At 30.5% G+C, this 13382-nt stretch overlaps 1 protein-coding gene across 1 annotated transcript in view; it reads left to right on the top strand.

Moving 5' to 3' along the window:
- LOC119599654 overlaps positions 1-10658 on the top strand; it is a 241416-nt gene extending 230758 nt beyond the window's left edge. The window contains exons 6-7 of the mRNA XM_037949528.1: positions 1670-4058; positions 7955-10658. Coding sequence (XP_037805456.1) covers positions 2447-4058; positions 7955-9144 — 2802 coding nt within the window. The 5' untranslated portion in view covers positions 1670-2446 and the 3' untranslated portion in view covers positions 9145-10658. The remainder of the gene's footprint in view (positions 1-1669; positions 4059-7954) is intronic.
- The last annotated feature ends 2724 nt before the right edge of the window (positions 10659-13382 follow it).

The following is a 13382-nucleotide window of genomic DNA, read 5'->3' as shown; positions in this document are numbered from 1 at the left end:
AATTACCTTAAGGGCAATATTTACTTCTTATGAAAAATGTAATTTATTAAAAAACAAAATCAGATGTTTTGGAGTGTACCATATTTATTTATTATGTTGTAGACATTTTCAAATTCTTTTGGGTAATTACTTTTCTGGAAAATATTTCATTTTTAAATATTATACATATTTTACTGTATGTTGGCTTTTTTACAGTTATAACCGCCCTAAAAAACGTTGTTAATATTGTAAACATGACATAATTTACAAATCTATGACAAATTAAGACTTAAAGAGTTGCAGATTAAAATGACCTCCCGCACATTAAGACGAAAACAAAAATGGAGAAAAAATAAGAAAAATGGGTGAAAAAAGTAACAACCAGGCCATTTGTCAAAGGTTGAACATTTGATTAAAAAAATAAAATAAAATAGAAACATAAATAATACGGCCATTGTTAACAAGAAAGGAATGAATGAATAGAAGGCTAAAAAATAGGAGCACAAATAGCCAAAAGTTATAAATAACAAAACTTTGTTACAATTTTATTCATTGCAGTTCGGGGGTGGCTGTCCCAATTTACAAATTTTATATAGATTAAGTAATGAAGTTAATATATGGTTGTGATTATTCATTTAAACATTCGTGTGTCTTAGGAGGACAACAATTGACAAACCATTATCATACCAAACATCTATAAGAATTGGATAGATTAGTTCTGGTTTCAGTCTAGATTACTAAGGGACACTAAAGTCATGAATAATTGGGAAAAAGTTACTTTCAAAAACGTATCGATTGACTCCTTCAAAACTGCTGGGTTATATACAATATATACAATCACATAAACATAAACAGTCCTAAGTACTCATATAATAAACATTTGAACAAAAAAAAATAAAAAAAAACAATAATCCTACAGAAATAAACAACGTCTAAAGGATTTAACGTTAAAATACTTATTTAAGTACAGTTGAATAACACGAAGAAAAATTAACAGATGGTTGGTTGAGTTGTTTGTTCTTGTTGTGGGTAAATGAAAAGGGTTTATTTTCCGAAATAACTTTGTCAAAAATTAAGACGTACTTAATGTCAGATAAAGAAAATAAGCGAAGAAAAGGCGAAAAAAAAATTTAAGAAAAACTCAGCACTACTCAGCCAATTTGCTATTTGCTTTAACGCCAAAAAACAAATGGCCAAGAAGATAAAAAGGCTTTTAAAATATAATTTCTTTTGCTTCCAACAGATTTACATATAATTTTCATATAAATCCTATCAAATGTAAGTATAAGAATATTAAGGGTATTTTAAGTTTTTCAATACGTTTGCAACTGAAATATTTTTTTAGAACAACATTTCAATGATCTGAGTGTTGAATTTAACATAATATGGTCACGACAATTACAAATATGATGACAATGCAAACATAATATTTTTGAATTTCTTGCTTTTATGCTGTAGTTATTACTGTAAGTGATAATATATTAACGCCATTATAATATTTTCTAACGCCATTATACCACTAGTTTACACAAGTAGCGGATACACAAGATTTATTCCTGCTGCCTGTTTTTAAAACAAAAAAATGATAAATTTACTTACGTTAAATACTTTTTGCTTTTCTTCTTCTTTACTTGTAACTAATATTTTGAATTTCATTAATATTTTTTCGTTTCGTTTATTTTATTTGCAGATACTACTCCAGCAATAAGAACAACAACTACTAAGACAAGTGTTAATGTATTCGTGAGTGTATGTGTTGAATATTATAACAATGATATTATGCTAATTACCAGCTGTAAATCCACAAACAAATGCTGACATTTAAAGGAGTGTCAACAACACCAACACCAAGCTCAAAAAATAAAGCAACGCAACCAGAAACAGCAAAAAGGGAGCATCAAGCAGACGTACAAGGACATTAATTAATAACAAGTAAACGACACGAATCCCAACACTACAACATCCAGTCAACCAACGTCGAAAAAAAAACATTAACATCATCATTGTTAAAGACAACAACGTTGACGTTGTCGTCGACATCGACTTCGACAACCTCATCACCCAGTGGAGTACATAGTTGGTTTTGCTTTATAACCATTGAACATTCCACAGGAATTAACAAGTTGGGTAGGAATTCAACAAGAACATAAAACAAACGAAAAAAAGAGTAAAATAGTAAAAGAACAACACGTACACAACCACCCAGTACGTTGGCCCAAATTAAGGCCATTTTACAGACAGCAGAGTGCGTGTGTAGGTTTATGTAACAAAAGGCTACAACTACAAGAACAAAATTCAAAATATAAAAAAGCAATTAATGTCTGCCTAAACAATTTCAATTAAACAACAACTTAATTGCAATCACTCAACAACACTACGCACTCGAAATAATCACTTTCATCGTAAACAACGTCATCATTTAGAAACTGGCCCCAATCACAACGCCCCAGTACACTCAAAATCCATTATGATTCCAACAGAAAACAACAGATTTTCCTCCCCCCTTCACAGTAAAAAAACCAACAAAATGACAACACATTGCCTGCGCGACTGGTTAACAAAAGTTATCTTTGCCACAAGTCTTCTCCTGCTTCTCAATGTTCAGACAACAGCTGGTAATTCTGATTGGATGCAGAGTTGCAGCATGTGCCATTGCCACTGGAATTCAGGCAAAAAGACAGCCGACTGCAAGAGCAGACAAATCTCCACCATTCCCAATGACTTGAGCAATGAATTGCAGGTAATCGATCTGTCGAACAACATGATACCCGAATTAAGAAGAGAGGAATTTATGGAAGCGAGTCTTCAAAATCTACATAAGATTTTCTTAAGAAATTGTACTATACAGGAGCTTAATCGTGATGCCCTAAAGGGACTGGCCATTCTTATTGAATTGGATTTATCACATAATTTCATCAAAGAACTACATGTAGGGACTTTTAATGGTCTGGTAAAACTGCGTAATCTGGTGATGAATAACAATCAAATCGAAGTACTGGAAAATCATTTATTTGCTGATTTACATTTTTTATCGCGAGTAGAATTTAAGAACAACAAGCTGAAACGTATTGATATACATGCATTTGGTCAACTACCAGTACTATCAGCGGTATATTTGGAATCAAATAATCTAACCGTATTGAGAAGGGAGACCTTTCAGCGCACTCCTAAATTGGTACATTTATCGCTTGCCTCAAACCCTTGGAATTGCACATGCGAATTGCAAGAATTTCGTGATTTTGCCATTGCTCATCGTCTCTATACCCCACCTACAGATTGCAATGAACCCAAACATTTAAAGGGCAAATTATGGAATGAAATACCTTCAGAAAACTTTGCTTGCATGCCCAGAATTTTAGGTTCCGTTAGATCCTATGTCGAGGCTCAGTCGGACAACATAACGCTGCCCTGCCGCATAGAAGGTTCACCCCGGCCCAATGTAACCTGGCTATACAATAAACGTCCCATAAATCCCAACGATCCTCGATTTCGAATACTCAATTCCGTAGAACAACAACGCAGCGAAAGCACCAATATGCTCAACTCAGAATTGCGTATCTTTGGCGTACGTTCCACAGACAAAGGTTCCTACACCTGTATAGCCGACAATCGTGGTGGCAAGGCCGAAGCTGAATTCCTGCTACTCATCAATGGCGATAACTACAGTGCTCTAGATGGCACCGGGGGTGCTACCACCTTTGGCGGTATGGGCACCACCACCTCCGACAGAGAGACAAATATATTACTCATCATTTGCCTCATTGTTACCACCCTTTTGTTGTTGCTCATCGTTGTTGTCCTTGTTATTTGCTGGTATTGTCGTCGCATTAAAACGTATCAGAAGGATAGTACAATGCTAAGTGAAAACGGTTTAATCTCCTCAAAATTGGACAAAACTCATAATGGTTCGATGCTAGAAGGTTCCGTCATCATGGAGATGCAAAAAAGCCTATTGACAGAAGTTAATCCCGTTGAAAAGCCGCCACGTCGTACCGAATTGGAAAGTATTGATGGTGTTGGCAGTAGCGGCGATGATGGGCACGAGATTAAAAAGACTTTGTTGGATGAAACACAATTTGGTAAGTAAAACTCCTTTCACAATACAAACATCAGAGAGAGAAAGATAAACGAGTACGCATAAAAAATGTAGGTTGCATAAGTAAAAAAAGAAGAACGAATAATGAAGAAAGATTTATTAAAAGCATGAAGCAGAATGGCAACAATACCAAGATTAAGTTGAATTGTTGATGTCGCTTTTGCTAACTGTGTCAGTATAATTTCGTCATAGTTCCCTTCGTTTATGGTTTGTTAAAAATAAAATATGTTTTCTTTTGTTAAATTTGCTTTAATTTTAACCGGATACAAAATAATCTTAAAAAACAACATAGAGATATATTAACTCTTCAAAATACAGTAAAAGTTTTGTATATATGTATGTACTATGTATGTCACAATCCAAGAAGACAGCATTTAGATTAGATTGAAGAAACAGACTTAGGCCATTATCGGGCCTGTGAGCTCCTTTCATTAAATAAAAGCAATTAAGAGAGTGTATTTATTGCAAATTTAAAATTAGATTCCTTTTCCAATCAATAAAGTACTAATGTACTTAAGTAGTTAAATGTGTTTTTCCTTTAAAATGCTCAAATTCATCCCACATCAATAAATATGTATCTCGTATTTATATAAATTACATAAAGAATAAATTTACAAAAACTCTTTAACACACTAAACTTCTAAATAACTAAATGACTCTTTAGAATTTCTGTAGTAGCAAAACAGATAAATAATTTTCACTTATTGAATTGTCCAAAGTTTTTCAAATGTTCTAAATTGTTGAGATCTCTTGAGTTGAGGTCTGTGCGTGTGCTCGAAAATACAAACAACGTTGAACTATTTTACTCAACAGCCATGCATATGTATTGACAATGTGTCAATGCATTTGCAGAACTAAAGTAATAAGTACACTCTAACATGGTATGAATTTACAAATATTCTTGGTGTACATTGATTTCAACTTAATTAAAGAGTCAATATGTACAAATCAATAGTCACACTGTTTAAATAAAAATAATTTCAATGATTACTATTTACCGTCTGCATTACTTTTAAGTATTCTTATAACAACTTACATATAATCAGTTACATACCCAGCAAAAACTCGGTAATGGCATGTACTTATATAATCACTTACTTTTCAATAACTACTACTTACCGTCTGCATTACTTTTAAGTACTCTTATAATGACTTAAATATATTCAAATAATTAAGCACTTTTACTATTTTGAGTTTTGCTTTTTTATTTGCACATTTTATTGAATTGCGCGCTAGCAACTGTTGTTTACACACACAGGTTAGTATTAATTCCTTATTTGTAAGCACTTATTTAAGTAGTCCAGTTCATTGACTAATCAAAAAACTTATCTTTATACAAGTGATATATAGTCAATATAGTCAATATTCAAGTCTTAGTCCATAGAGTAGAGTTTATATAATATACTCAATATTTTATTTCTTCAAAAATGTCCAATGGAAACAGTGCAGTATATCTTGAAAACATAAATAACTCTAAATATATGCAAATTTTATGCTACAAAGAAGCATTTCCCTGCAGTTCCGAATGTGATGCCCCAGACTTGTGATCCTGTCTCTAACTTAGATTACGCCAGATTACATATTTTGCTAATTATAACTTGTAATTTTATCATATGATTTCTGCGGATTACTTTAGGACAATAATCGAAAAGTATTGCTAAAAAGGCTTACATTGATTCCTTGTAAAAATACTGGGTTACTACACATCCATATCGATAAATTGCCATCATTTGCATGTGTATGTACAAGTAGTCAGAAAAACTTTATAAATTTAACATGTTTTATAATTAAGACAGAAGATATAAGACGAAATATTTAAAGAGGAAGTGGGAGATCTGTAAATTGTATGTCAAAATATGCCAATATCAAAAAGAAAACTTGTAAAAGAAAACAAATAAAAACTAAAACAATACATGCCACATGTAAACATTTTACAAAAACTCTTTCTCTCTCTCACATACTGTGTGCAACACTTCAACACATGAAGTACAAACTTATCAAATACATACAAGGAATAAATACTTTTTGCAAGAGTTGTACATATGGATGTGTATGTGTTTACATAAATGGAGTCATGGAAAAAGTTTTGTTAGTTGCTGCAACAGAATATCAAATGAAACTTAATGACAGTCAAAAGTTAGAACTTGGAGTATTCAGAAATTCTGACAGAAATTTGAGACAAACATTTTTGATAAGTTATTTTACTGTGAATATTATTATAACAGCAGGAACTGAGTGGTATTCGATAAATTTTAAGAAAACATAAATTCTTCAAAATAGAAAAATGATCAGGACTTTTAGCAATTGTTTGTTTTAAATATTAATATTGTCAATATTTGATAAGATATTTAAGATAAATTCTTGCCACAAACAAATACTACAAAATGAGTATATATACTTTTTTCGTAATATTTATTAAATTTTCGTGCATAATAAGAAATATTATTTAAGCAGACCTATTTCTAATTTTACTAAAGTACGAAAATGGTTTACATTGACTCTTTAAAAATCAAGTTTGAAATAAAATTTAACATTTCATTTCAAGTTCATTGCTATTATTTTATCTCCACACTAATCTAATTGTTCTTTTATCAAATATGCGAGTATGTAGTAAAAGTTGTTGTATTGAGAAAAGCAGGATTTTATTCAGTTCCTATATTTATTTTAAATTTAAATTATAATGTAGAAACTCAAATAAAATAACAAAAAAAAAAACGTACAAACTCAACAATCTCGCCAGTAGTCAATCAAAAAACCACTTTGTTTCAACTTTGTTAAAATGCAATCAAGTGTAAATAGTTTTCACACTTGTATAGACAGTTGAAGAAGTAAATAGTATCTGGCACTCCCCTCTATCCTGGCGCGTACACACACGCATCTCATACACACTTATATATAAATCTCCTCCTACACTTCCTTCATTTTAACTCAATTTCCAAGTTTGCCGTATTTTTCTACTTTTTTTGCTTTAAAAGTAAATATAGAAGTAAATTCTTTAATTTAACCGTTTAAATGAACATCATGTTACACTCAATATGGAATACGAGTAACTGTGAACACAACACTAAAGCAACAAATCTGCTAACAACTACAGCTACATTTAAACAAGAACACGATAGAGCAGCAACTGTAAGAAGTGCCCCCAGGGTTACAAGACTAGAGAGCAAAACATCCCAAAGAATTCGCACAAAAATTGTATATTCAGCAAACGAGCGAAAAAAACAACAACTGACAACAAAATAACGAAGAAAATAAAAAAAGTCATCAGATAAAATGTATATAAAAAAGGTTAAAACGTTTCTATAAGCAAACAACTGACACAATGGGCTTCTTTTCTCTTGCCTAGAATAAAAAGACGGTCATGATTACCACGATGTTGTTTTTAGAAGACAAGGAAAATTAATGCATTTATAAGTTAAAATTTTAACCGAATCGCAATATTTTGGAAATAATATTTCTAAAAAGTTCATATTCTACAATAAATCATTAAATTTTAAGAAAGAAATAATTTTTATAAAAATCGTCCCAAAGTTTCGGAAGATATCGATATACTGAAATTTAAAACAGAAAAAGCAGAACTCACAATGAACTTTTTTTATTATTGTTATTAATTTATTCATTAATTTATCACGGTTGTGCTCTTTCGAGGAAACTTTAATATTTATTTCTATGTTTGCAACACAACACGTACATGTATTTGGTTCAATGACACGAAAAGTAAATAAGAAAACAATATTCTAGAGCTCAATTTTTCTGTGCAAATACAATTTTTTTACCTAATAGAGCAATTATTTTCTTGTAATTTTTTTATTTTGCAAAATTTCTTATAACTTAAAGAGTATTTCAATTTATAACATTTACCATTGTATTTCCTTGCAGGCAATCACCACCCACGAGACGATGAAACACATTCTGTGGCCATGTCAGATACAACAACACCACGTACACGTCACACATATATTGATGATACGTATGGCACAAGTTTGCCACCCGATTTATTAGCATTTCCTGCTCGTGTACCACCTACTTCACCATCGATGCAATCGTCACAGTCAAACATACCCGATCAGGTAATTTATGGCATACGCTCGCCACCACTCACCAGTCCGGTGTATGCTCACATGACACCCCACGGCATTTATGGTACAACCACTATTGCGGCAGCTACACCAAATGGATTTATGACATTGCAACATCCAAAATCACGTAATTTAGCACTTATTGCCGCTGCGAATAGCAGACAGCAGCAATCACCATTTGTGCCAGCACCAGTTGTATACTCGCCTGCAGCAACGGCTTCGGTTGTTATGAAACAGGGTTACATGACAATTCCACGTAAACCGCGAGTGCCTAGTTGGGCCCCTTCATCCTCCAATACGCACTCGACACAGTTGAGTGAGTTTCAATCACCCACCTCCCCCAATCCAAGTGAATCGGGTACGGCAACTACGGCCGAACTAACGGTTGAGCCTGTTTATGATAATTTGGGATTGCGAACAACCGCTGGCGGTAGCTCGACTCTAAATTTGAATAAGAGTCATTTGCAAGAACCACCAGTACGTTACACTATGCGTGATCGTCCGCTGCCGGCTACACCCAGTCTCACATCGGTCAATTCAAATCAAGCCCAACAGCAGCAACAACAACAACAACAGCAGCAGCAACATTCAATGTACCAGCAGCAACAACAACCTCAGCAACAGCATTCAACCAACAACATGTCGAACAATGCGAATAAAATCTACGAACCCCTACACGAGCTGGTAAATCAACTACATCAGTCAACGACATCCGATACAGAGCCATTATATGGCACGGCAAGACATCATTCTGGCCTAACCATTGTGCCCAGCAACAACAATGCAAGTGTTAACAACAACACCTCTTCCTCCGTTACCAACTCTCCATCGAACAGTGGCAACAGCAGTACAGAACCCAAGCTGACGAAAATACCTCCACGACCACCACCGAAACCCAAAAAGAAAATGTCCGTCACGACAACACGCAGTGGCCACGGCAGCACAAGTCAACTGTTTGACGACGAAGGTGAAGATGGCACCGAAGTTTAGTTGATAATACATAACACAGGTGATGCTGTTGGTGGTGGTGGTGGTAATGTCTGCAGTGTATCTAATGGTTGCTTCATTGTTGTCACCTCCTCTGCACCATCTTCTTGTTAGCTTGTAAAAACAAAATGCCTTCCTTTCCAAATCAAATGTAACGATAAAAAAACCCAAACAAGAAAACAGCTAAAAAAAACATGTTAAATGACTTTAAAAATAAGAAACAACATCATCATCAGTTAGTTGTTTTTCTTCCCAGCATGAATTTAGTTTTTCATTTCGGCACGATAGGATTTTTTTCTTATTTAGTTTTCCAAAGAAGTGCACTTTATTAACTCACCGCAACAACGTCGACTGATTGACTGCATTTTACAGCAGTAGTAGTACGGCAATCATTAGAAAATGTTTGACAACCAACCATCTCAGCAACAAACATTATTCTTCGTAACTAAGCCACCAACCAACCACACCACCAACACACCCATCAATACAACGACCTCCACAGTTTAACTTCTTCATACATGAATCACATTAAAAAAAAAAACATTTTATAATAGAGTATACCTGCAATATAATTCGCTTTTTTATGAACAGAACTGAAATTATTTGGATTTTTTTTGTATTTTTGTTGATTCGATTTCCCTTTCCTCTTCTACCGCAAGAGTGTTCAGGCTGCTGTGTTATTCTATTTGAATATTCCAATCAATTGGCAATTTAATACACTCTATGTATTTCAGCCATATAAAAGTATTTTGTTGTTGTTGTTTATTCTGCTGTTTTGTAATTTGATTGAGAGTGGAAAATCAAAATAGGAAAACTCACTGTAGTAAAGGGAAAAACCTCACTGTTATTTTTTTTTTTTTTTTTTGTTTTTCTTGTTTCTTTTGTTTTTCGTACTGTGTCGCTGTGTTTCGACGTTATGTTAGTATTTGTGTGCGAGTTAGTTGTGTTGGAAAATATTGAATTTTTCCTCTTATATTTTTCATATATTTTATCATTAATAAATTTGTTTCTTTTTTTTACAAATTTAATTTTTTTTATAAAGTCCTTTCGTTGAAATCGGTTATAGGGTTTCTGGGAAGTTGTTTAGAATAATATAAACAATTTTGGGCAAAACTTTTAATATTTTTGAAAATTAAATTTTTAAATTAATGCTAAAAGTCACTGTATTATGAATGATGAAGCAGAATACGACATAAGGTAAAGGTAATAGTGAAAAAATGTCAATAATTAATTCGCCTTGAACTTTATTCATGCACAAGGCGAATCTATAACTAGTGACCTTAGTGGCGAATTAGGGCTAAAAAGAACTAGTTCTTCTTTTTCTTTATATGAAGTTTTTGTGAGATAATTTTATTAAATTATGAAAAAATGTCAATAATTAATTCGCCTTGAACTTTATTCATGCACAAGGCGAATCTATAACTAGTGACCTTAGTGGCGAATTAGGGCTAAAAAGAACTAGTTCTTCTTTTTCTTTATATGAAGTTTTTGTGAGATAATTTTATTAAAGTATGGATTTTGTCATTCTAAGTATATTTTCCCTTGTACACGTCATAATTCCATGTTTGTTTCATCATTTATTCCTATTTGAGTGAAATGAAGAGCTTTTTTATAAAACAATCATGTAAACTCTAACGATTTAATAGTTTATAGTAAACGAGAAATTGAGCTATTAAAGTTTTTATTATTTCAAATAAATTGACAAATTTATTAAGAATAAAAAATATGAAGGAAAATTTTTCAACAAATTTTAAAGTAAATTATTCATAAAAAGGACATTCTTTTAAACATTCAAAAAGCGCCAGGAAAACTGTAAAGTAAACTTTAAAAGACACAATCTATTTTTTACAATTTTAAATTATTGTTTTGTATAGAAACAAAATTATGATCTCATTTTAAAATATTTTCCAACAACTACAGCATCGCCTAAACTAATGTCGATTTATTTGCCAGACTTGTGTGCCAAATGACTGATGTAGTTTTTACTGAAACTAAAATAAAATAAAAAAAAAAAATGAAAACAAAAAAACTAATTTATAAAAAGAAAATGACTTATTAAGCCGCAATGTAAACTTTTGTAATTAAAATATTGGAAAACAAAAACATTATAATATATTGAGCAAAACCTCTACTCAATGATCTTCATTATAAAGTATAATAAAAAAAAATAAATTGGAAAAGTTTTTTTTTTAGTTTTTAAAAATTAAGTTCAAATTTATTACAATATTTTATTAGTTTTATATGTATTTTTTTTTTTAAATAGATTTAGTTAGGATCATGTACAAAAAAATTAAAAAAAACAAACATTATATGACAAACATGTGTATAAAGGGGGACAAAAGAAGTAAGAAAGAAAAACATAAAGCAAAATCAAGGAATATAAATTTAATTATATTTATATATAAAGAAAACCTTAAATAAACAATGACATGAAAATATTGTATTTGTAATATAGTAAATTATATTTACGTGAAAACAAAAACAAAATAAAATTTAATAATATTGTTAAAATTAAAATTATTACAATAAAAAAAGAGGAAATAAAACAACCCATAAGTAATAAGTTTTTATTATACAATTTACAGAAATTTTTTATTAAACTAAAATTAAAGAAAAGAAGTAAAATATTAATACAATGATTAAAGCAAAAGGCAAAGAAAAAATTTGTTAAACAAATTAGGAAAGAGATAATTACAAGTTATGGGATTTTGTTAATTATTAAAATAATATATTTAGAATAAATATATTGCGTCTTTAAAAGTGCATACTATGTACCAAAGAATAAATATTACAAGAATACTACTCTCGATGAGAGGGTTGTTATGATTTACACGTATTCTTTATGTATTAGGACCCGCTATTGAAAATTTATGTTGTATGAGACGCACATTCTATGTATTAAATATTCTTTGGTACTACTCACTCTACTTTGTTCTCCCTTGGACAAAAATTCGAATGGAGGGGTGCTATAAACACACACACACATACACGCCCACATCTTTAACTCTTCCTCTGGCCTTTGGGTCAGTTAATAACTCAACAGGCGCTACAATAAAACCAAGATTTAATAATTAATTTCTTTAATTTGTTTTTTTATTAAATTTTAAATTGTTTATTTTATAAAGAAACAATAGTTTTTAAAACAAAAAAATATTACTTTATTTCTTATTTTTTTAATATTTATTAGTTTAAACATTTAATTAAAAAAGTAAAAGAAAAGTTCTTTAAAAAGTATTCATTATATCAAATATTAATTTTAAGTTTGTATTTTAAACATATTTTAATTAATAAGTTCTTTATAAACTATTTTATTTAAAAATTTTTTATTCAATTTCAAAATAAAGTTGTTCTGATGTTTTCCCTAAAGATTGCAAGTTAATCCTCAAGGTGTAAATCCTTCAAAGATTTGAGAAAATTCTAAATTTAAAAAAATGGAAGACATGGGCCCTATTTTATACCAAAAACCGTTAATATTGAGTGATTTTTTCCCTCAAATTTTTTTCTAGAATTTTGAAATTCAAACAAACTAAACTTTAAACAATTTCTCTGAAAGTCTGAAATTACTTTTGGGAGAAAATTTGCCATCTCACCGTTTCTATATGGTTTAGTTTTAGGGTTACTCTATTACTTGAACAATACATGGCAATCCTTATTTTTTTGAAAACATTTTTGAAGATATATTTTTAAAAAATTTCAACGAATTATTTTGTTCTAATTTGTTTGTAATAATTTTTGTAAATTAATAATTTTGTAATTAAAATTTTCAATTGATTTAATATTCACTGTGTATGTATTTGTAAATTTCTATGTAAATGTATTTAATATATATAAGGCCTTAGATAGTTTAAATTTTAAGTGGTACTTTTTAGTCTTTAAAGTCTATTATTAGGAAAAATAATAAATAAAAACTAAAAATATATTTTTATATTTTGCAAATTATTATTATAATTATTATAATTTTAATTGTTTAATTCTATAAAAAGTTGAAATAAACATAAAACGAAAACTAATTAACAAGTACAATTAAAATATTTTTTATACATTTTTTTATACATAATTTAGTATTTCATTTTAAACAATCATTTAAAATTTACTAATTAGTTTAAGTTTAACATACTTTTGGATTTTTTTAATTTAAGCAAAAACAATAAAACACATTTTTCAACGTTTTAAACGTTTTTAAATTAATTAATAAAAAATGTTTATATATTTTTTGTGTTTTCCACTATGTCCCAGCAATT

The sequence above is a fragment of the Lucilia sericata genome, unplaced genomic scaffold (assembly GCF_015586225.1).
Source record: "Lucilia sericata isolate MDLA Ls3-8-SP2 unplaced genomic scaffold, ASM1558622v1 Contig000003F_arrow, whole genome shotgun sequence".
NCBI classification, from domain to species: domain Eukaryota; kingdom Metazoa; phylum Arthropoda; class Insecta; order Diptera; family Calliphoridae; genus Lucilia; species Lucilia sericata.
The sequence above is the reverse complement of the archived record's forward strand: the minus strand, read 5'-3'. Positions and strand labels throughout refer to the sequence as shown.